Genomic DNA, 26,136 nt, shown 5'->3' with positions numbered 1-26,136 from the left:
CTATTGCTGACCAAGAGTGGAAAATAAATGACCTGAACATTAAGCATGTTAAGTAATCAACACATGTAAGTACCTTGCGTTTTTGCATCCTCTTCAGATATGTCTAAAGCCTTGTCAATGGTCTTCTGTGCATTCTTCAAGGCCTGGGAGGCCAAGTTGGTGAAGTTACTTGTGTCCCACCAACTCATTGTACTCAAGTTATCAGAAAGGTGTCACTGCAGAGAGAGAATGGTTTCATAGATGGATTATTATGGACTATTATATGCTATTATAATCATAAATATCTTAACTGGTGATGTTAGTGGCGACGCTAAGGATCGAAGAGACACTCGAGATCAGTGAAGCGAGAGACATGGAGTGCACCAGAAACTAATATAATTTGAATGAGACAAAACTTGGCTTGTTTCACAGGACCGTACACAGCTGATTGTTTCCAGGAGCTATTTCCCAATCTTACCCCTTATCAATCATGACATATCAATATAAATACGATTATTTTTGCTGCACATAAGTCATCTGATTTGGGATAAACGTGTTGTATCTGAGGTGTAAATATGAACTGAAAATAGGGTCTTGATTTAGTTGATAGGTTAAAAGTTGTCACTAACATTCTATCTCCAAAGGATTAATCTGGTTAATTGTGATTATATGTCAGTGCGCAAATCGTCAGTACACGGCTGATCTATATCTAGTCAAGCAGATAAAGCAACTGTGTGACCAGTTGATGACAAACACAGCTGAGTGAATCGCTTATCCACTGTTCAATAGGCGAGACCAAGGCCAATCCGTACTTCTGTGCTTATGAAATTATATATCCACAGGCTATTTTTGTTTGATTCTGTGCGAAAACATATTTTGGGATGACAACCAAACGCAAAGGAAGGGGGCACATTACAAAGTAAAACAAATCAAGCCGGGAATAATAAATAAATTACCATTTAGCAACTGGAAGCGACTGACGTGTTGACATCCATGTCGGCAGCCATTACTGTTTGACGTTTCATATCTCGCAGCTGCGAGAGAATGATAAAAGAAGTATTAGCAAGCACTTTTCATTATTGAATAAATATTACGTATTATGGCGTAGTTATTAGGAGATCTATGAATTAAAACTAGCTTTTCAGTTAGTGTTAAAATAATTGGAAATACCTAAAAATAGGCTGTAGAATCTATTTACTAATTTCGTCCTCGCCAGTCAGCGCCCCGGTGGCACAATCGGTTAGCGCGCCGTACTTATAGTCAGTACCTTCCCCGTGTCTACACGGGATGAGGAATGCGGAGGTTGTGAGTTCGAACCTCACCCGGGGCAGCTTATTTTTTGGTGCGAATCTGACAAGATAATTTACAGATTATTCGTTGTATGGAGAACTTTCAGTTACATTAATGAAATATAAAACAATCAATGAATTTAGCAATGTATAAAACATCAATTAGACAAATATAATTTATCATATTCCCTAGAAATTGGCTTCACACATTGCACCCATGTCGGGAATGGAACCCGGGTCTGCGGCGTGACAAGCCATAAACATCTCTCATGTATCTAATCAATATACCCCATACTTTCATGAGATAACAACATTTGCCAAAACACTTAAAATCAGCCACCTTTCTTACAAAGCATTGCAGTGTAATTACAAAACATACAGTAAGTTATTGATGAACAGATATGGAGCATGAATATTGGCGGTACATCATGATACAAGTATTTGTATGACAGCATCACTGCATAGAACTAAATATATTATACTTATAAAGTATAATCCCGGTCAAACTATTCCCAAGTTCATTTGTACCTAATTCTTGAGACCAACAGCGGGTACCCGGGTAGGGTCGGGTAATAGGGGGATGGGTACCCGGGTAGTAAATTTGGACTCGTCCGAGCACTAGAGGTAATGGTATAAAGATGCAATGAAGTCTTTCACCTCAGTTGGTGAGGTGAGGTGAGATGAGGTGAAACTTGGTTTAACGTCACGTCCAAGATTATTGCACTTATGTAGCTACGTGCATGCACGGGTATGTGTGTGTGTGTGTGTGTGTGTGTGTGTGTGTTTGTGTGTGTGCTTGTACTACTCCGGACTAATGCCGATTTATAGTTCTAGCTCACTGAGATACCATGCCGCAGATTAACATGAATACCCCACTCAGACTCCGAGCCGACCAGTCCTTGTTTTTGCCTCTTTATGCCGAGCGCCAGACAGGGTAACAACAAGTACCATCTTTGAACGTTTTTTGGTATGACACAACCGGGGGTGGAACCCCGGACCATCCGCTCTCCGGGCGGACACTCTACCACTAGACCAGGGAGGCGGCCATTTAGAAGTTGGAAGAACATGAATACATGAGACTCTCTATGTATAGCAACTTCTTTTATTCTTTGTCACAAGGTCTCAGAGCTACTTCTTGCTCCTTCATCAGGTGATTAACAAGGAGAAAGAAGTAGCTCTGAAACGTCGCGACAAAGAATGTAAGAAGTTGCTATCCATAAAGTCTCATGTATTCAAATGGGATTTGTTTGAAATCAGACCTAAAGGTGCATGGACAAAACAAGTGCTTATTTTATTCCAAAGAAATATTGTTCCAGTGTTACAGCCCCATGGATCATGGGCGATTCGTGTTTCAAGAAACACAGGACACATGTACATGTTTTAGTAGACTGCGTTAAAAAATAGTTCTCGGCCACAGTTAAGAAGCCGCACACTTTTCTTAAACAATGAAAAGGGAGGTGGGACATTTTTTTCCTCCATAAAAACACAAGACACGATGGAGGAATATTCTTTTCCCCACCAAGAATACCAACTGGTCAGATACAGAACTCGGCTATTTAACATATATGATTCAATGTCAGTTTGTCAAGCATGTCATTAATGGATAACACAGTATGCTTTAAATGATGTGGACAAATTGACAAAGATTTATTGGCAATATAAATGACTGACGCCCAGGATTGAAGCGGCGATGCCAGAGAATTGTTCCTTTTTGTTTTCCTCACCTGCTGTACAAACACTTTCTCGATCCCTTCATATCCGAGGTAAACACATGAGGAACCACTTTATCCTAATGATAGAGCATTGGTCACAAATCAGTGAAGCTAAGAAACGCTGGCGGCAGAGAGAAGGTGGATGGGGGACCTTGTTCATCAATTAGACTCCTGAGAGTTTCTTGGGCTTTGGGTCCTGCCCCACACTGGATCTTAGGTGAGTGAGTGAGTATGGTTTTACGCCGCATTTAGCAATATTCCAGCAATATTACGGCAGGGGCAACCAGAAATTGGTTTCACACATTGCACCCATGTCGGGTCAAGACATAAACATCTCTCTTGTATCTAATCAATGTACCCCATACTTTCATGAGATAACAACATTTGCCAAAACACTTAAAATCAGCCACCTTTCTTACAAAGCATTGCAGTGTAATTACAAAACATACAGTAAGTTATTGATGAACAGATATAGAGCATAAATATTGGCGGTACATCATGATACAAGTATTTGTATGACAGCATCACTGCATAGAATTAAATATATTATACTTATAAAGTATACTCCCGGTCAAACATTTGTACCTAATTCTTGAGACCAACAGCGGGTACCCGGGTAGGGTCGGGTAATAGGGGGATGGGTACCCGGGTAGTAAACTTGGACTCGTCCCAGCACTAGAGGTAATGGTATGAAGCAAATTGGATATTGTGGGAATTGTTTGACCGTAGCCCTGGCAAAATGTATTTAAATACTCGTATAAAACGTTCTGGTCATGCTTTCACTGAAGTTTACTGAAGATTCATCTGTATTCAAACATATAATGTCAGAAGTAATGCGTCCAAAGTCAGATAGAAATGCAAACATTAGTCCTTTACAGTGTAACCACGGGTACGGGTAGTCCTGTGGGTACCCGGGTCCTACTCAGGAACGACCCGAGTACCCGAGTTACCCGTCCAAGCCCTAATTACCTCATATGTTCACTTTCAGAACAACCCCTGATGACACGTTCACAGCGGCCACGAAATGAAGTCCAATACTGCTTGTTCTTTTTCTGTCTATTTCCGACACTTCTGTACACTGATTCTCTTCAGAACAAATGAGCACTCGTCAAACCTAGTCGTTTATTATGTGAAGCACCTGTAAAATATGTACTGAGGGCCCACACCAAGGTTACAACTCCAAACCAAGACATTCCACCCAGCAGTGTCGGCTGACGAAACAGATGGATCAGCAATGTCAATTCCTACTTCTAATTCTGTCAATGCCTGTTTACAAAGTTTGTAATCTATTCCACTTCATGATACCGGCTGATATTGGCTGAAATCGTAATGTTGTAATGTCTGATTATTGCAAGCACACATTATGGCCATGCTGTTGTTGAAATGAACCTGTCATATGTACAAGGTTTGTCCTTTATGTTCAAAATCAACCATCTCATTTGACTAAATTAGTGCCCCTCAATGAGTACCTTCCACATTGATATATCTCTAACACATGAGCATCATGGTCCACTAAGTGAGCATAAAGTAGTTTGTTGTTTATTGTGGTATATTGCAATATTACTCACCGCCAAAAGAAACAGGAACCATTGAAATATATAGAGAAGTATGCATGTTAAGAAGATATGGGGCTCTACCACTACACCCAAGAGGCAATCTCTGGTTAGGAAGTCAAGACTATACAAGCCTGCAGAGGAGGTTTCATGCATTAAAGAATCTTTTTGTCCTGGCTCCATTGCCAAGCTGAGATGCATTTTTGTATCCCAATTTAGATGAGGCTTCATTACAGGATCAAGAAGGTTCCGAAGAAGTCTGTCTTACAGACCCTGATACAAATATCAAATGCAGCCCATGCAGGTCTATAACATTTGGCAAGTCTAGATTTCTGCATTATCAAGAAATGAAGAGAGTCTCTGGGCTCCAATTTATTAAATTTTTATTAAGATAATTTAACAACTATTGTTTTCTGTACAATATGTTCATTTCAGAGACTAGATGTTAGTCTAGCTGCACTGCTGTGTAATTCACTTCATATTTGAGAAATGTTCCTACCCTGCATGTGGATTAAACATTATTAGGTGACAGGAAACAGGGTTTAACATCACATTCAAGACTGGTTTTATCGTGTCAGCCCACTGAGATACAAGCTGAAGTTAAACATGGACACCCAACTCAGACCATGAGCCGACAAGTCCTTATCCCCTTATTGCAGAACACCAGGCAGGGTAACAAGTATGCATACCACCAACACTTTTTGGAAGGACGCTGGCAGTGATCAAACCACTGCCCTTCTGCTCTCCGGGCAGACGCTCTTTCCTTTGGACGCCGAGTCTACCAGTCCTTGTTTTATCCCCTTATAGCAGAGCCACAGGCAGGGTAACAAGTTTGTAGACCATTGTTTTTGGGTAGGAGGCTGCCGGGGATCAAACCCTTCTGCTCTCCGGGCAGACGCTCTATCCACTGGACCATGGAGGCGGTCTGAGACTATAATCCATGCTTGTCACCAGAGTTTACTGAAATGGGGATGGGTGTGTGACCTGGATCATTGTGTATAAACAAATACAGATAACCTGGACTGTTGCTTGTTATCAATCACTGGTTTGCCTGGTCCATACTTGACTATTTATAGTCCACCATAATACAGCAATATGGTAATATTGATCACTGCACCATGAACATTAAATCAATTAACCCAATGATAAATCTGGGTCAATGGCTTCCATTTATTTAGAAAAACAAGAAGAAGACTTGAATGTATGTGGTATTTTTCTTTTATTCATATATAACAGATAATATACACCATAACATCTCCTGTATGTGGTTTCTGCATTAATAAAATCTAAAACAAGATGCTCCCTTTGAAAGAGCTCTGTTATGAATGAGTAATGTGAATATAAAACAAGATGATCCCTTTCAAAGAGCTCTGTTATGAATGAGTAATGTGAATCTAAAGCAAGATGATCCCTTTCAAAGAGCTCTGTAATGAATGAGTAATGTGAATCTAAAGCAAGATGATCCCTTTCAAAGAGCTCTGTTATGAATGAGTAATGTGAATCTAAAACAAGATGATCCCTTTAAAAGAGCTCTGCAATGAATGAGAAGTGTGAAATTAGAACAAATGAAATTTCAGACAAAGCTCATATGACAAAACAGCAGGAATGGCAAATGTTGCAGTGTTTCAATAAGTCTGAACAAATTAAATGATAGAACACATCTTTTATACAGGTATAATAATGAATAATAATATCAAAGAATACTGTTTTTATTCATTTTCAAAAAACTTCATTTCATTTATGTCACAGATGAGCCTCGAATAAGTCTTTAAAGAATTGCATGTCATTAACGTTATTCAATCAACTCACCCCTCCCCCCCCGCAAAAACAACATATAGTAGAATTTCTTAGTTACGTTTCCACTTTTACCATAAGAGCATTATAAACATTCCAAATAGGTCTCTTGTAGCTTTGTTTTATGAAATATCATGGCAAGTACATGGGATATATTTTGAAAAACCTAGGCCATAGTACAAATAAAATGGGCTGCAAAGAGGCCACATAATACCCTTCATATCCTCTACTAAAAACATTGGCAATTCTTACATTTGTACTGCATCCTGCATCCTCAACTTCTGAGATGTTTTCTGATGCTTAATCCCTTGTCATGATAAAATCCCACTTTCATTTGCATGTTCACTGCAAATCATAAATGTCAGAGGTTTTGGGAAAGCTAAATGTGTCATGAATTGTTTGATGGGTATGACTAAGAAGTTGACGCATGACAAAGTAGACACAATTTATGGATAACAAATAAAAGAAGTTGTAACCATAAATTGTGTCTACTTGGTAAACTGTGTCATGTTTATTTTCTCCCTTTTATTACTTAAGTATTATACACCACGTTTCTAAACCAACAACAGACTTCCTTCAAACAGAAAGTAAATGTGTTTGGCTTAGATCTTATTTGAAGCTCTCTGCACTTTCATGAGAAAAAATAAAATTGAAAAAGTTCTTAAAAATTCATGCCACAATAAAAACTATATGATGTGGCTATGAAATGAAAGGGATAATATTGCAACAACACAGATTTGTACAGGACTCTCAGGGTTGTCATGAGAATGAGACAGATGGATACATGGTGATAGGGTGGAATATGACAAAAATATATATAGCCTTTGGTATTGTCTTTACAGTATATACAGACATAGAATCTCCAGGAATGGATAGATAATGGCAATGACGACGGCTTGATGCTGCAATCTATTTTACATAAGGCACTTGTGAGTGTGGATGCTTGTAGTTCTACAGATTCACTATAACTCGGTTTGATTAACTTCATGGCACTGGCGGACCCATGTCTACAACATAAAATCTACAAAGGACAACCTAACAGTACATTATGCTGGGTTTTGCCTATGCTGAGATCTGGATTTGGATGTGGAATTCAATTCAAAAGAAAAAAGATATTTTGTGTCTTTTGAGAAGTGCAAGATCATTTATAATTGAGTAGTGAGTTGAGTTTTACATTGCCTTTAGCAATATTCCAGCATCAGCATCAACATCATGATGTGGACACCAGATAGAGGCAACACACACTGCATCCTAGTGGGACATCGAACCTGGGCTGTCGACGAACAATTGCCACTTGGCTATCCCTTCTCAGTGAGTGACTGAGTTAATGCTTTACGTCACATCGGCAATATTTTAGCCATTTCGTGACGATCATCCCTTCTCAACTTGAAGTACAGTTAAATGAAAATTAGAAACAAGTGGCCTTGAAACTGTCAAGCATGCCATTACTAATATTACTGATTACAGGCAATATATCAACTATGTAACAATGTAACAAACCAGCATTCAACTGAATCGTTACATGCTTTGTCACAAGTTGAAGTAAAAAATAGGCATCCTTGAATTTAAGTATTTGTCACTGGTTACAGGATTACATTATTCTGCCCTTACATTTTGACAGCCAATACAAGTAAAGGAACACATTTGTGATGTGGAGTTTAATCGTAACACTGAGCATGTTATTGACCCACTACTTAAAAAATGCCAGGCTTGGCAATAGACAATGACCATTAGCAAAAATGTTAATGGTGGTAAAAGACTTTATTAGACTAAAAAAAATAATAGTGTTGGTTCTCAGGCACCGCCCAAATCATCAGAAATTTTGCAGGACATTTCGTTTTTATTTCCATTTTTTTAAAACAAACACAAAAATCCTTAGATATTCCAAGTCCTACAGTAGTCAAATGCTATATTCAAGTATTTTACTCATCAAGGAATATATTTATGTAGGGAGGCCATTTCCCAGGTTGATTGTACACAACTGTTGACTTGGTTGCACAACTGTTTATTTGGTTACATACTAGTTTGAACAACCAAAACAAAAAAAAGAAAAACCCCGGATACCCCCCCATCCGCCACTATGTTTTCAAAAACCATTGTCTGAGAACCAATTCTTTTACCTTTTTTTAAGCCTAAAGTATGCCATTTTGTATTTTCAAACTGTAATATCAACAAACATAAAAATATACGCATGAGATGTAACAGACCCAAAGCATAAAGCCAAATGAGGACACTAAACAGAACTGGCTTTACAAATGGGTTTTTACACAATTTACGTTACTATTCTATATCGATAATTACTTGTAGAGACCAGAGACATTACCTTACAATAGACAGCACTGTCTTCACAAATGCACTTTTTACACTATATATTGATAATTACTTTTAGATGAGAGTAAAAACATTTCTGAGATACACAAAATTGTTTTACAATTGCAATATTCTCCAACATATCAATAAAACAACCAAAGCCATCTTCTGATCATCAACACCTGACTGCTACGGTTTAACATTGTAAAAGACAGTGACATACATTTGATCGAATGTCTCTTCATCAATGTATAAGGCTAAAAAAAATAAGTCTTGTTTCTCAGGCACTGCCCACATCATCATAAAGTTCGCTGCACGTTTTGTATTAATCTCCATTTAAAAAAAAAGAAAAAAAAAGTCCTTAAATATTCCAAGTCCTACGGTAGTCAAATACTGTATTCCAGTATTTTACTCATCAAGGAATACATTTATGTAGGGAGGCCATTTCCCAGGTTGATTAACAACTGTTGATTTGGTTATATATTAGTTTGAACGAAAAAAAGAAAAAAAGAAAAAGACACCACCCACCCGCCCGCACTATATTTTCAAAAGCCATTGCCTGAGAACCAACTCTTTTATTTTTTTAAGCCTAACTTGTTCAGAAAGGCAATCCAGGTCTGTAAACATATGTAATGTTATGAATGTTATGGTCAGTTGGAAGTTGCTTAAAACTGAATATTGTTCAATAGAAGAACCCAAATACAGGCTTCAAGGATGTTTGCGTGTCAGTGTGTGCGTGAGTCTGTTAACTGTTAGCACAAGTCCAGCCATTTCACCATGGTCGGCACCCAGGCTTCACCCACTGCACTAGATCGGGAACTGAACATGGGCGTTGGAGTGGTAAGACCAACACTGGGTTCCTCCTATTATACGACTAAAAGTGGTTATTTAAGAACCATCCAATTGTTTCATATTGTTATAGTTAATTATTCATGCCATGAAAGATTAACAATAGTAACAGGAAAGATTTGAGTGGTCCGTCACTCTATTTTTGAGAGTATACTTTCCTGCTCGGCAACAGTTTGTGTGAATATGTTCAACAACTGAATGGGTAAAGAAAAGCATGCGTAGATACAGTGTTCCCCTGCTACAACGCTACCTTGGGGGTTCAAAATAAGTGATGAGTGTTATAGACAATCAGCGGTTTAGCCGAGGCGAGTCCTACAGGGTAGATGACCAAACACAACAGTAAATGGTCAACCATGGCATCGGCATCGAGAGTGAAGGCCTTATGATGCACGGTACCATACTGACTAGAGAGTACAACACTCAAATCTCATCTTAATCAACACAAGCTGCAATGTTTATAAAATCATAGATGACAAGTATTCCAATGTGAGAAATTAACAATGTGTTATTAACAAGACATCACAAATGTCTACCTCAATCATTGGCTGTGTTAATTTGATTTTGTTCAGCTTTGATCAGTGGCCTTTTTAATTTGATCATTGGCCAGTATAAATGGAACATTGGACATCTTAATTTGATCATTGGCGATTTTGATTTGATCATTGGCTGTATCTTAAAAGAAATGTTAAAACAGCATAAATATTTTAAAGTTAGAACATTGCTTTCAATATCTGAAATGTTAATACAAGTACCGTATTCGACGTAATAAGTGCCCCGCTCCAATAAGCACCCATGGTGATATTTGCTAATATATTGGCTAGTGAGCAATCCAAATTAGCACCCCTTCCGATTGATCAATGAACACAAGACTTATTTATTCGCGCATAATACGCACTCGTGTGTTATATGCACTGTTAATTATGGGGAATTTAATTCTGGAAAAATATATCTGTCGTACATAAACATTTCAGGCTGTCAGCATAACCACGAAATTTACCTTTTAACTCTGTTTTTTTCCACCAAAATAATATTCTAATAAGAGCCCCCTATTTCTAATTTTGAGAGCGCCCAGGGTGCTTATTACATCGAATTCAGTATTAATATTTAGACATCTGATCATTTTTGTAAACAATTCTATAATAGTGATAAGGGCTTATAATATGTAAATATTAACAAATAGAAACTGGCAAATATTTAAGCATGAATACTTTTTCTATGTAAGCTTTCTTAACACTTCAAGGTGCCATTATTGAGCATTATAGGACATAACAAATCCATAATCAAATACTGACATTTAAACAACCATAAAAGGAAACAAATGAACTAAATGGAGAAAAAACATTTGAAGCACAAATACAAAGTAGAAATACTATGTGTGATAACCGTGTATAGTTCTTTCTCCAAAATGATCACAATATTCGCAAAAAATTGAAACTGAGCACAGAAGCTGAACATCTTTTTGGATGAGAAAATAGTATTTCATATACATAGAACACACTGTGTAAAAACGGAAAATTTCCCCATTAATATTTGATGAAGTATCGTATTAAAATCCAGTGTAGTCACATTGAATGGCAAAGTAATTAAAAACAGGCCAAAATAATCTATTGTTTTCAAAATATTTGGAGGTTTTGAACATTTCTGTCACACAGAAATTGTTTCAAAATATAGAGAAGCTGGTATGATAGGCTCGTTATGAAGAGCATAATAGATTATAAAATTTGAAATACATAGGTATGCATAGACATATGACAGCAGCAAGCGATTTTAATGCTTAATGACACTTCTTATTTAAACCATACCAAAGCATGTCAGCCAATGTGAGAGGAAAACCCTCTTTGGTGAAACTGGAGCATGGGTATAGTTCTGACAGCACGGATCATAATGGGGAGACTCTAGGATTGGACCCCATAATTGCTGTAACTTCGGCCAGTGGGTCAACCACAGGGCTGGAAGAATGTAACAATATTTTACTTACAATCAGGCAAAACACACTTCCATTATTTTCACACTTACAGAAAAACAATGGCGGCAAGAAGAAAGCCAGTTTGACAGAAGGGAACCGAGCCTTTTCCTTGTATATCTTGGTAGCCACAGCTCAGAAATGAGGTAATATACACATTGGTTTGGTCTGTCTAGAATACAGGTATGTACAGAACATGGTCAGCAAGGATGATTTGTTTTAAACACAGAGAAATACTGGACTAAATATATGCTGGAATCTTCAACAAATGGGTTAATGTAAGGGTATCTGATAAAACACAGTAAGTATGGTCAAATGTGCACTAACAGCACAAAGCTGCTGATACTGCCATTTTGAAACAGATTGCCGAGAAGCAAACAATACTTTGTATCAATGCGGCATCCTCACTGACATCAGCTTACTTGGGAACATCAAAAAGTAGGATTGTGTCTCACTTCCTCAGGTGCAGGATTCAGCGTCTACACTAATGTCACAACAAAGTGATTATTTGTTCTTTGGTGTTTTCCCCCAAAGGGGATATATTCAGGGATGAGAAAAGGATATTGAGAATGGATATTTCCTTTTCAGCTGGAACATCTCCGCAATGGAACGTGGTCCATAATTTTGGAGTATTTATGGGGAAAGCCATCAGAATTTAACAAATTTGTGGTCACTAAAATTCGCGGATCCACGGATTCTCATCCCTGTACATTAGGAAGACAGCTACTTTTTTTTTTTCGGGACTTAACATTTATTGCTTACAATGACTGACTTATTTCATATTCTCTTTTGTCCTGCAATTATCCTATACACTACTGCAATCAAATAGATCAACCTTTCTTTTATTTTTAGGTTTGATATTGTCTCATTTATCATCAGCAAGCTGGAACCTTCATGATATTGTATATCAAGTGAAGACACACCTACTTCAATGTAGAAAAATACTTTATTTGAGCAGTAAGAAGTTTCTTACCAGGGTTGTCCTCCATAAGGGTGTGCATAAAGGGTTATGCGATAATGGTTTGTTTTGAAACACTTTTTGTGTCAAATGTTTTGCAAATTTGTCAATAGCATATCTCCATGCCAAAAATATCAAGAGTAAGATATCAGCCAAAGAGGCACTAAAACTTCATTTACACATGATTTCATATGGAAATAATGAAGCATTGTGTTTCTTTAATGTTAAAGAGAAGCGAGGAAGTAATATTTATGCATTTACAATGGAAGAACTGATGTATTGAACGTACAAAAGTTATTGGCACACAGAGATCAATCTAACACAAAGAATATGGAAAATACATCTACAGATTTGGAATGATACCTAAATTTGTAGTAAAATAAACAAATATATATCTCCAAATACAGATGACAACAAACATATGTACATAATAACAAATCTGAAACGTTTTAAACAACATTGGACCCAGTGTATAATATGGTGCAATTCAAAAACAGATATTTCTGTGAAAACGGATCAAAGAACTGGACATGCAATGATTTCTTACAGATTACACACCTGCAGTTTCAAAAACAGTTCTGTTCTGTGTGATTTGGAGAGCCCACAGGGAATTTACCTTGTGTTTCTCCATTCATACTTTTTCCACAAAATATCCTCTGAAAACATTCAAAAGTATTTTAAACCTGTGCAGGCCTCAAGTGCCCTTGTTCAAACTGCTGTGAATGAGACTGTCTGAATATATCCAGACAGGATAGTCTACTATGAAGGGCTATAACAGCTACCCAGATACAGTATATATCTCTGTACAAAGGTGATGAGTATGACGGCAGGTTACGAACAGGTCTTCATCATACTAAAAATCTCATCAACAGATTGTGCTGGAAAAGAAACTACCATACTTCTACCAATCACGACTATCATGATATGAATTTCTGAACAAATCATTTATTCTTTGGTATGATGAATCAGGCTGACAGCATAATGCCATTGTTAAAGAAAGTCTGTGGAAGCCGAATCTGAAATCACTTACCACAGTTGGAAGACTAAATTCAAGTCAAAGTAGACAATATTTATGCCAACAACTTCTTTAATTATTGTAAAGGTGACGTTTCGGAATAGATCCTTGTACCTTTATCAAGCAAGACATATCTTGGAATCTATATAAAATCATAAGGCCTATGTGACTCTGTACTTCATACAAATCATATTCTTGAAAGTTTACCAAATTGTATAACTATTTGTACACTATACAGAACTGTAGCTTTCATAATCAGGACTATTCTCCACACCATTGTCTCAATCATTTGCCCTTGTATGGTGTGGAAAGATTAGACAGAGTTATCTCCCTTTAATATCACAGTTGGTTGTTGCTATTCACAGACTTCATTGGACCCAGAGTGATGTTTGCTGCCTTGTAGCACCTTGGATGCAGTTGACCAATCAGCAGCTGCCTTATATCATGTTATCCTCTCTTCTGACCAATCAGTATCATGAAGAGATGTCTTTACATTCTCTGAATGTTGGGAAGAGGTAACAATGGAGTGATCGGAATCTGAAAACAAAATGGTTTGGTTGTTTTTTCAGGTTCTGTGAAAGCACATGAGAAAAGGTATTTTCACAAGTTCTGCACAGATTTTTATGCACTTTCATCACAACAAAGCACAATTTCAATTTCATCATTATTTGTATGAATAAAGATTTCCTTCAAATGTTGATTATTAAAGTGAATATATCAGTGAACAATTCAAATAAGAGTGAGTGTTGTTTATTGTTTAATGCCGCACTTAGCCATCTTCCAGCCGATGGAGGTCTGTAAATAATCGAGTCTGGACCAGACAATCCAGTGATTGACATCATGAGCATCGGTCCATGCGATTGGGATACGATGACATGCATCAACGAAGTCAGCGAGCCTGACCACCTGATCCCGTTAGTCGCCTCTTACGCCTAGCATAGTTGCTTTTTACGGCAAGCATGGGTTGCTGAAGACCTATTCTACACAAGGGCCCTCTTGCACAAAGCGATCTAAGCCCTATGTTGAAAGTAACTCCCATAGTCTAACATAGACTTAAGACAGTCGTAGCGCTAAGATCGCTTTGTGCAAGTGGGCCTAGATCTTCAAGTGAGTGAGTGGGGTTTAACAGCTTTGAACAGTATTTCAGTTTTATCTCAGCTGGTTGTTAAATGTGGGAAGAAAGTCCCGAATGATACAAGTCATCAATGCCCGACCATTTGGTGAAACGCAGGAGCATATATCTGATGCAGACAAGGCAAAGATCTGAATGGACCAAGGATTGAAACCCACAACCAGAGAATGATGGCAGAACCTAGACCACTAGGCCACCCATGCCCCCCAGTTCACAGTGAATATACTGAAAGTAAGGTTCTGCACACCTGGTTGGATCTTCCTGGTCACTGAGACCAGGGACGTTGACGACGTTCATCTTGCCGCTGTACTGTGAGTAGCTGAAGGTGATCTGCAACATAACATAACTACATGATTGTTTACTGTATATTTGCTTTATGTAAGTAAACTAGATGTAGTGCTTCAGATTTCTGTTATCACCTACCAGTGTGTGGGTTTGTGAACTACTAGTCCGGACTAATGCTGGTTTCATAATACTAGCCCACTGTAATACCATGCTGCAGTGAGTACCCCACTCAGACACAGTATACTGACTCGGAACAGTCTTTGTTTCATCCCCTTAATTCAGAGCGCCAGGCACGGTATAAAAAAATATCATCTTTTAATGTCCTTTGGTTATGATACGGCCTGGGATCGAACTATCAACCAACAATCTGTGGGCATGTAATAGCATGTGAGCAAAATGCTTGGGTCAAAAATTCTATTAAATCTCCATGTATTGGTTTCGTGAAGGGATGCCACGTATACGCCTGTGATAAAGGCCAGGTATTGGTCAGTGATTGAGGCCAGGTATTGGTCAGTGATGGAGGCCAGGTATTGGTCAGTGATTGAGGCCAGGTATTGGTTAGGGATGGAGGCCAGATATTGGTCAGTGATGGAAGCCAGGTATTGGTCAGTGATGGAGGCCAGGTATTGGTTAGTGATGGAGGCCAGGTATAGGTCAGTGATGGAGGCCAGGTATTGGTCAGTGATGGAGGCCTTAGTGATGGAGGCTGGGTATTGGTCAGTGATGGAGGCCTTAGTGATGGAGGCCAGGTATTGGTCAGTGATGGAGGCCAAGTATTGATCAGTGATGGAGGCCAGGTATTGGTCAGTGATGGAGGCCAAGTATTGATCAGTGATGGAGGCCAGGTATTGGTCAGTGATTGACGTCAGGTATTGGTCAGTGATGGAGGCCAAGTATTGGTCAGTGATGGAGGCCAGGTATTGATCAGTGATGGAGGCCAGGTATTGGTTAGAGATGGAGCCCAGGTATTGGTCAGTGATGGAGGTCAGGTATTGGTCAGTGATGGAGGCCTGGTATTGGTCACTGATGGAGGCCAGGTATTGGTCATTGATGGAGCCCAGGTATTGGCTAGTGATGGAGGCCAGGTATTGGTTAGTGATGGAGGCCAGCTATTGGTTAGTAGGGTCTGTGATGGAGGCCAAGTCCTATTACGCAGTGGATACCTTCGTGATTAAAAAAATATCACTCACCTGTTTGAGTAGGTCATTTGATCTGATGAGCCACAGAGCCTCCAGGTGAGAATGGAAGCCATCAATTACAGTCAGGTCCTTCTTTAGTATATAGTCTGTAACATAAGGATCAAGTCTGTAACAGGGATCACACAAACATGTTTCTTCAGTTCTTCTGTAACAAAGAATCACGCTACTGAATGTCTCTAGCTTATGCTTGAAGGAAGAACTATTATCATGCTCAAACTGCCATGTCAATGTTGCATGTTACTGCCATGTCAATGTTGCATGTTACTGTCATGTCAATGTTGTATATTACTGTCATGTCAATGTTGTATATTACTGCCATGTCAATGTTGTATATTACTGTCATGTCAATGTTGTATATTACTGCCATGTCAATGTTGCATATTACTGTCATGTCAATGTTGTATATTATTGTCATGTCAATGTTGCATGTTACTGTCATGTCAATGTTGCATGTTACTGTCATGTCAATGTTGTATATTACTGCCATGTCAATGTTGCATGTTACTGTCATGTCAATTTTGTATATTACTGTCATGTCAATGTTGTATATTACTGCCATGTCAATGTTGCATGTTACTGTCATGTCAATGTTGTATATTACTGTCATGTCAATGTTGTATATTACTGTCATGTCAATGTTGCATATTACTGTCATGTCAATGTTGCATATTACTGTCATGTCAATGTTGTATATTATTGCCATGTCGATGATGCATGTTACTGTCATGTCAATGTTGTATATTACTGTCATGTCAATGTTGTATATTACTGTCATGTCAATGTTGTATATTACTGTCATGTCAATGGTGTATATTACTGTCATGTCCATGCTGTATATTACTGCCATGTCAATGTTGCATATTACTGACATGTCAAATAAAAACTTGGAAATGGATTTATAAAAAACATGTGCATCTACTGTGACGCAGAAAATTTGTATGCATGATTAGGAATGAATGCTATTTCATATGTGGTACACATGCCACTTAAATTATTTTCCTTACATAATCCTTTACAAAGTACAATACACATGCATGCTTTGTGATCTTCTAGCGCTAGCAAGTTTCATGTCAGTTGGGGTATTTGTGTGGATGATGTTCTCTGGGGCAAGTTAATGTGTCTTCAACTTCATCAAACACTGAGAATAATGAAGAAAAAAGCTGTTTTATTTTTATCAACATCATTAGATTCAATTTTTGACACTTCTCTGGGCCCCCATTCTGATGCATAGGACCCTCATTTCTTAACCTGGATCCCTACAATGAAAGGCTGCGAGTCTCCTGGAGCCTCAAAATTAATAATCAATTACTAAACATTCCTGATTCAAGTCAACAGAGAGGGTTAACGTCAAACTTGAATTAAATTGTTGGCCTCCTCAATACAAGATTTCCATGACTGATACAAAAACTTGTTTAGAACGAAAAATATTCACACCATGATTGGTCCACAGAGATGTAACTTTGATGCCATTAACCAGTTCTTGCAATCAATATTAATGCAGCACACAGCATTTGTTTCATGGTGACATCAGCCTCTCAATCACTGTTTGTTTTAGCGTTTGTTTCTTCTATCAGTGACCCGTTACAGTATGGTCCATCACCAGCAACCTGAAGTCTCAAGTAATAGTTTCCCAGGAATTCTTTCAAACTTGAGAGTCCTGTTGTGATTGCCTTAAAGTCTATTACATTATCAGACCAAAATAATTCCCCACACTCAATAAGTCACATTATGTGGAATATAGTTTGTGGGTGACAGCAATTAACATTCTTTCAAAGTGACTGTGGTATATTGGCAAAAAAACACAATTGTGGTTGTCATAAGTTGACAAAACTGGCAATATACAAGTCACTTAGAAAGAATAATTAATATAACATTTGCAGTTACCTAGCAACTCATTTTGCACATAATCTCATGTTTTGTTGACTTCAACATGGCCACGCCATAAAGTTTGTCTTGAATGTTTCCTAACAACTAAAAGGCGTGTCCCCAGAAAATAAAGCATTTTTCTTCATTCCACCAATGCTTTTAACTCTTTGAAAAAAACCTTTAATCTCAGTACAGCTGTGAAAGGGGGATGAAAGATTTTCAAAGCCTTATGCAATATTTTTAACACACTATGAAGCAGCAGTCCCGTTTCTCAACTCTAGAGCTGTACAAGTCTTCAGCTTTCTTCTTACGATGAGCATCTTACAATGGTTGTCGGATTACTGCTTTGGGAGAAGAGATAGTCATTCCCCATAAACCCAATCCTTTTTAAGTCCAGTTTTATTTCCAGCATCAAACAAACCCGTTTTGATGTAGACCTTGAAGTGACACAAAATGACTTTGTCTAACATTTCCACCTCAACAAATAATCAATAACAGGATTCTTTATGAGGCCACTACAGATGGAATTACTGGCTCCTCAGCTTTCGGAGTTTTTATCGAAAGTTGACGGAGGATAACTTACAACATGCAGAACTTAGTTTTGACGATTTCTCTCTGTAACCCCATGATACAGATACATTTGACTCATGAACTATTGATGACTTCATGAAATGGGTTCAGTTCTGTATCTTGTGAGACATTGCCATGATAATGCTGTGGAAGAGAATGCTGTGGAAGAGAATGCTGGGAAAGAGAATGCTGTGGAAGAGAATGCTGTGGAAGAGAATGCTGTGCAGCATAGAATATTAAAGAGTGATTAACAGGGTCAGAACAAAACTCAAAGATTCAGCCTGGGTAAAGATAGAGTGACCTTGTAATGCTAAAACAATGGGGAAATTTGTACCAGCAGCGTTAGAAATTGGCACCAGTCTTGTAGTACTTGCCAAACTGCCCAATAGTTAAGGTATCATAAGGACTTGTGGAAATTTGCCGTTTTAAAGGGTTTGTACTATTCTTATCATGACTAGTGAACTAAAAATGTTAGTTTCTATCGCTGACCAGCCTGTAGGAATTTCTACTAGCACCGGGCTAGCGGGCTAGTGTTAAGTTCTAACCATGGATTAAACATGATTAGACATTATTGCTTCCCATAAGAATAATTTAGTCTCAAATGTTGGCATAATAGAAACAAAAGCTGAAGGTGTAAAGGCGTTTATCACTTGGGAGCCCACTAGCACAGCCTTGTGATGACTAATGTCTGTTCAACAGTATGCCAGTTATTTCCTGGCATATCAGCTTAGTGTGCGACACAGTGATGTGGGTTCAAGACTTTGACCACTTTCTTCAAACCTGCAAACATGGGTATGGTGCCGACAAACCATGAATCATAATTAGGGTTGAATTAAGGTTTTGAACCCATAATTATAGAATTCTAGCTGCCAATGGAATGGACGCCCATCTGCGCAACATATAGCAGCTACATTGACGACCGTCCCACTCCCTATCATGGTATCACCATAGGTACTTTACTAAACCTCCTGCTCTAATATGTGCCAACTGAACATCTTCTCGACCAATCTGTAAGCAACCTTCATAAGCGTCCCTACAAAGATATTTCTTGTGTACATTACACATTTTACAGAAAACAGCAGCGTAGAAGGAATATATAGCTGCCATAATAAAAATGTTTTCGTTTCATCAACATTTGAATGTAGTTTGATCACTTCCACTCGATCTCTGTAAAGAAATATAACATGTGTATAGCGGTAATAAGCACCCCTTTGTTATTTTTCTGCCGCCAACAGTGTTTATTACAGTGAATATGGTATTGAACTCAGAATAGAAAATATGCACTTGGGAGCCATGGGGCAAACTCTGATTACACATATATTGCAAAAGAGGACTAATAGTATCAATAATGATACTCAATCTGCTTTGGGGTAGTGTTGTTGCTCAGTCGCCTGAGAAAGTTACAAATCTATTGTTGCCTTAAGGATATTGAGTTCCTCAAGTCAATAACATGTCATCATATCTCATCATCTGTACGTACACAATTTCTAAATAATCCCATCCTTTATCCACTGTGTATCTCCAACAATTCAAAAACCTGTTTATTTCTTACGGCTCCAAAGGAATGTTCACATTTCTATACAGCATTGAATAAAGTCTATTCACATAACAAACTTGTGGCATAGAACACACTCCTCCCATCCTTGTGTCGTGGTCCGCTGAGTCACCCAGGATCAGCTTTCCTGTTTCTCAATAGGCGCATACAGCATGACCTTCAGCTCACCAGGTCATCTGTTCCGCACGACTAAACCGCCAGTCTCATTTGAAAGCATCGTTTTTCATAAGGTACACATGCGAGGACTCCTATGTCAAATAGTTAATGAAGGAGTTCTCAATAGAGGCTGACGGCATCATATCATTGTATATTTTTATGGCTAAGTTAATTGTTCTGATGCATTCAGGTGTCAAAAGCACACTTGCCTTGACATACGCTTGGCACAAAAGACTATATGTTCTGATGGAGCATGGATATTTTATGTGGCTATATGGGCTTGCTGATGTCAGCCTCTGACAACTGAGACTGCAACTGTCAAACACCTTGTTTTATAGAACTTCATGTCAAGACTGTTGAACCTTACAACTTGATTTAGAAACCTAATTGTAACAGTTCAAACTATCTAGTACTGGGTGCCGCTGTACAAAGCAATCTTAGCGCTAAGGTGATCGTAACTCCCATGCCTTACGACAATCGTAGCGCTAAGGTTGTTTTGTACAATGACACCCTGATCTCAAACGTTCAATCATGTTAGTTAAGGTGCTGCAATAAAATGAATTTCATATATTACAGTAACTACTTCATTTGAACATGACTACAACGGCCGTCATCAGTGTAGAAAAAGTCAACTTGAAAAGGATCTATGCCAATGGTGCCAATGGTGGATTGGCTATTAAAGGAAAGTGTTTTTCTCCTCACTCGTACAGTGCTGCACTCTCTACAGTCAAGGACGTGGAACCTGCCTCCACACTTCACTATTAAGTAGGCAGTTAGAAATCTCATATTCCTTAACACCTTGTAAGTACTTGACTATTGAGCACAAGTGGAGGAGAGAAAACAATACATAACCTTCTTTGCAAGAAAAAAAAATCTTTCTGAATAAACGAACAAAAAATCATTAGTATTTTCTTCTTTAATTGACAGATTTGACATTGTGATTATTTGCTGCATGTGTTTGAACACAACTCTTCAGGGAATATTCAAGCTAGATATATGTTAAGGATTCATGTTCCATAGTCAATCTGCATCCTACTTTTACTGCAACCTGTACAACACACGATACCAGGAACAATTTAACACCATAACATTATTTGTCTATCTATATGCGACTAGACTCCAAACACGAATCATGCCGAGGGCAACAGGACTAGAGTGCATACATATTGCATTCTCAACTTCCTGGGGTTCACTCCACCACAGCTGCCTGTAAGACACTTATCCAACCAGGAACACACAAGCTAAGCTAAAATGTTATCCTGTTGCACCTTCATTTACTACTGAATATTTTTGTTTGTTTGTTTGTTGTTTAACACGGCACTCATCAATATTCCAGCTGTATGACAGCGGTCTGTAAATAATCGAGACTGGACCAGACAATCCAGTGACTGACATCATGAGCATCCATCCACGCAATTGGAATCGATGACATGCTTCAACTAAGTCAGTGAGTCCTACCACCCGATCCCGTTAGTCGCCTCTTATGACAAGCAGAATATTTTAAACTAGCACATATTTTGAAGTGATTAATAGTTTATAATTTCAACATTTGTTCTGTCTTCAACTTCAACTAAAAAAGATGGAGGACTTATATAAAGCAAATGCTTTAACCACTAGGCTACCCCACAGTCCCCATCACTTTAGATGAAAATTTTTATGTTGCATAAGACCTTCACATTTTGCATACAGCATCACCAAGCTACTGTACTGAATGCATGCATATAGCCTCATCAGCGATAATACAATAGAAGCAGTCGTGCTATTCCCTGATGCATCACTGAATCACAGAACATATTCTTCAGGACATGACAACAGATAGATCATTGTTAAGGCAAAAAGATATTCTGTCCATACACCAGCGTGAACGCTGCCGAGAGAGGTGAAGGCTATACTGGTTGACTGTCTATAGGTGCGACAGTAACATGTACTCCTCGTATCACTCATACCACATGCGCTGTCAGTTGGGGTTGGACCGACTGGGTCAGCACACTTGTGTGATGTGAAGGGAAGATAAATTGAAAATGATTGCCCATTGTCCTATCTGCACCAATGTAGCACCAACCTTAGACTTACGGATCGTGTCTCCCATTATTTGGGTAAACGAAGGGCCAGGTTTCAGTAAGTTTGGGCTAGAATATGGCTGAACTACTGCCGATATCACTACAGATACAGTGACTGTGTTGGTTCAGAGACCACAATAGTCTATTATATGGTTGGTTTAACACCATTTTGAACAGGTATATCACAGCAAGTCAGCTTGATTTGGAGGAAAGCCTGAAGTGAAACAGGCTTTAAATGTTAACCACTTTGGTGAGACCCAAGAGCATGGCGCTTACAAACCTGGAAACAATCAGGATGACTCTGGTAAACCCATGGCACAGGGTTCTGTCACAAGCTTCTCACAGTGACAACTGTTCCCACTGTTAGACGATGCTTGGAGTTATACTCATAAAACGACTGACCATTTACAAAAAAGTGATGACTGTCGTGACGCAAAATACTTTTACACCTGCTAAATATTTTCTTTGTTTGTCAAATAAAATTTCAATTTAATTTCAACCTTCATGTGATTGGTAGAGAGAATGTAAGAGGGAAATTGGGTACTTTTCCTTCAGTCTGCAATCTCAACCCAATCTGATTAAAAAAACAATCAAACTTTCATCTGGTAAGTAGTAAGTCAGTTGTAAAAATTCTCTATAATGGCATTCCCGGAGCGATACATAAAAATATAAATGTCTACATTTGGTGTTTGAGAGCAAATTTGAAAATTCTTGGCTGCTTCCACATTGGTGGCACCAATGTCACTGAGAGTTACACGTTGGGAAAGAACTTGGTTTCTTAGACTCCCAAGGGAAACAACTTTGCTCAGTGAATGGTGGCACTGTCAGATGGGCCACCTGTGCACCCTCCACCAGATCCCTCCCCATGTGCGGGGTTTTCTGATCTTTCAGTGACTAAACACAAGGAACATAACACATGTACCTTCAACACACACAACAATTTGACCACAGAGTGTTTAAACTCAGTAACTGTGCCTATATTAGTGCAGGTAAAACACGTCATCAGCCAGGCTATCGTGTCACTGACTGCACTGTAATTATAGTGGGGGAGGTACACTTAGATGATATTGGTGTTTAGTGAAGTAGATGACAATGTTTGTTTTGTTTGTTTATTGCTTAACACCGCACTCAGCAATATTTCAGCAATATTTCATTGTGCCTATGCTGGTGGGTTTCACCATGCCTGTGGTTGTGGTTTCACCATGCCTATTCTGGTGGGTTTCACCATGCCTGTGCTGGTGGGTTTCACCGTGCTTGTGCTGGTGGGTTTCACCGTGCCTATGATGTAGGGTTTCACTGTGCCTATGCTTGTGGGTTTCACTGTGCCTATGCCGATGGGTTTCACTGTGCCTATGCTGGTGGGTTTCACTGTGCCTGTGATGGTGGGTTTCACCATGCCTGTGCTGGTGGGTTTCACTGTGCCTGTGACGGTGGGTTTCACCATGCTTATACCCTCATGGGCACAGTGAAACCCACTAGCATAGACACAGTGAAACCGACCGGTATAGGCACTGTGAAACCCACCAGCATAGGCAACGGTGAAACCCACCAGCACAGGGACGGTGAAACCCACAATCATAGGCATGGTGAAACCCACAATCATAGGCACAGTGAAACCCATCAGAATAGTCATAGTGCATGGTTATCATAGGAGGGGGCTAAATGGACCAGATTTCAATGTCATTTCCACTCCTCTCACATTTAATACTGCCATAAGATATTATACTCTATTGTGTCCTGCCATTGTAACTGCTGTGCAGTAATTTCTATTGATTTGTAAACCTAGTTCATTGTGTAATACAATTGTTGATTGTTTGTTGGATTCACACAAAGTTCGTTTACGTACAGATTTCTGGGTTAACATATTGTTTCAAATTAGGAATCAACACATAACAACATCAACCACTGGCTTGCTTGGCCCAAAGGTGATTATTTACACGCTGTCATTATGTAGCTGCAATGTTGCTGAGTGCAACATTAAACAACAAAGTCAAACAAGAAAGTCTATATCTTCTGGAGGTTGAAGTGACAAAAAGCAAGGGCAGATCCAGCATTTTTAAAAGGAAGGGGTCAATTCTACTGCCTACAACACACTACATCTGGTTTTCAAAATGGGGGAAGGGGGTTTGTAAAGCAAGTGTAGCTTGTGCTTGTACAGGGAGTAGTGTGTTGGGCCGGATACACCACCAAGTGGTGGTAACCCCCGCCTGCTGCAACAAGGCATAATGACATGATGACCTTTATACTGCACTAGACTGCAGCACACAAACGCCATAATACTTTCTGTCATTTTACAACAATTTAAAGGCAAATGCACGGTACTTATCCTGTCTTAATATATCAGCAAAAACTAATTTCTTCTCTCTCTAAAGTTCAAATGTAGCCATTCTGTGTTTAACATTGGATATAAAAAAGAAAAGATCTGCAACAAATAAAGCTACGCAGCATATGTACATTACATCCCTGCGTCTACGTCTGTGACAAGTGGTTGGTTGGTGGGTGTGTAGGTAGGTAGATGTGTAGGTAGGTGTATAGATAGGTAGGTAGGTGTATAGGTAGGTAGGTAGGTGTATAGGTAGGTAGGTATGTATGTAGGCAGGTGTATAGGTAGGTAGGTAGGTAGGTAGGTGTATAGGTAGTTAGTGTGAAAGTGTTGTGGGGGGCCTTTCATAACACATAATAAAAAGAGTTGCAGCACTAACACTGATGAAATGAAATCATAAAATAAATGTCAAGAGTATGTGAACTCGAAATGAAAGTAATCCTTATCATGTTCAGATGGTGCATCCTGTTAACTTACGTCGGTCTAGTCAGATAGCTATTTGAGGAATCACTCTACAGAAGTGTCTCAAGTATATCAATTGTGACCACACCCATTAGCATTCAAAATGGCTGCCTTGAATTGAAATATTCAGAAGTTCTCATGCCAACAGATGTTTCATTGAAGATGTGCATTGTGCAAGAGAAAGCCCATCTTCCCGAGGCAAGGGCGTTAACAGACTTTAAAAGTCCAGTTTCAACCCTTGCCGAAGTAGGCTGGAATTCCGGAGTTACATTTTGGGGGGACTAATGAGTCTATGCATAGTCCTAATGAACTAGACATCCGGTTCATAAACAGCATGGATTTCAATGTGCTGATTTCGGTTGACTGAAAAAGCAAAGCATATGTACCGCCAACTTGGCGTCAACAGATATTTTGCAAATCTTTTCATGTTTTTAATCAAGGTGCTCATGTGATCTGACGCACCTCATGAGGTAAGGCCTGTTATATTACAATATAGATCTTGATTATCTATTAAGTTGTATTGACTGGGCGCAGCATTTTGTTTGAAGCAATTGCAAGTGATATAAGAGGTGGAATCTGATTGGTCAACAAGGGGGACTTACAAGGGACATAACTTATAATAGCCGGTGGTGGTGCTACGATCGAGCCTGTAAATTCCGGCCAATTTCGGCAAGGCTGGAAACTGGATTCTTACAGTCAGTTAGTCAACTCCTCCCTTGTCTCGGGAAGATGGAGAACGCTCAAAGTGACGCAGTATGGATGACTAACATGTGTGTAACAAATGTTCCTTGTACTTCATGATTATATTTGTAATCTATTTTATTCAAATTTTCATTCAATATTGTTTACATTAATTTTTGTCGAAATGTACATCAATTACGATCAGGTTACAACTATTGATGCCATTAAACAAACCTTTGTTGACAGATAATGGATACAAAAACTATAACTGCTATACTTTGACACGTTACAAGTCCTATTTGTTGTAATTTGACTATCATATGTCAACAAATTGTTTTCGCAATTGAAATAGCAACACCGCGGGAAGCCACAAACAGTGACTCGTCAAATTGTTCCATACTTAAAAAATATCTGTCAACATCACA

General features: G+C 38.8%; 2 protein-coding genes and 1 non-coding gene across 4 annotated transcripts in view; 1 reads left to right on the top strand and 2 right to left on the bottom strand.

Moving 5' to 3' along the window:
* Window positions 1–996, bottom strand: part of LOC139468350 (TATA element modulatory factor-like) — a 36,528-nt gene extending 35,532 nt beyond the window's left edge. For both annotated transcript variants that reach the window (XM_071250260.1, XM_071250261.1), the window contains exons 1-2: window positions 936–996; window positions 74–215 (exon numbers count right to left, since the gene is read on the bottom strand). In XM_071250260.1, coding sequence (XP_071106361.1) covers window positions 74–188 — 115 coding nt within the window. In that variant the 5' untranslated portion in view covers window positions 189–215; window positions 936–996. The remainder of the gene's footprint in view (window positions 1–73; window positions 216–935) is intronic.
* A 204-nt stretch (window positions 997–1,200) lies between these two features.
* Trnai-uau (transfer RNA isoleucine (anticodon UAU)) lies at window positions 1,201–1,309 on the top strand. The gene is made up of 2 exons: window positions 1,201–1,238; window positions 1,274–1,309. It is a non-coding gene; the product is annotated as a tRNA-Ile (tRNA).
* A 9,606-nt stretch (window positions 1,310–10,915) lies between these two features.
* Window positions 10,916–26,136, bottom strand: part of LOC139468349 (fringe glycosyltransferase-like) — a 62,266-nt gene continuing 47,045 nt past the window's right edge. Inside the window, exons 8-10 of the mRNA XM_071250259.1 lie at window positions 16,030–16,124; window positions 14,802–14,884; window positions 10,916–13,959 (exon numbers count right to left, since the gene is read on the bottom strand). Of these exons, the coding sequence (XP_071106360.1) occupies window positions 13,896–13,959; window positions 14,802–14,884; window positions 16,030–16,124 (242 nt within the window). The 3' untranslated portion in view covers window positions 10,916–13,895. The remainder of the gene's footprint in view (window positions 13,960–14,801; window positions 14,885–16,029; window positions 16,125–26,136) is intronic.

Source organism: Haliotis cracherodii, unplaced genomic scaffold (genome assembly GCF_022045235.1).
Source record: "Haliotis cracherodii isolate W230 unplaced genomic scaffold, xgHalCrac1.p SCAF_2, whole genome shotgun sequence".
Taxonomy (NCBI): Eukaryota; Metazoa; Mollusca; class Gastropoda; order Lepetellida; family Haliotidae; genus Haliotis; species Haliotis cracherodii.
Note: the sequence above shows the minus strand (reverse complement) of the source record. Positions and strands in the feature narration are given on the sequence as shown.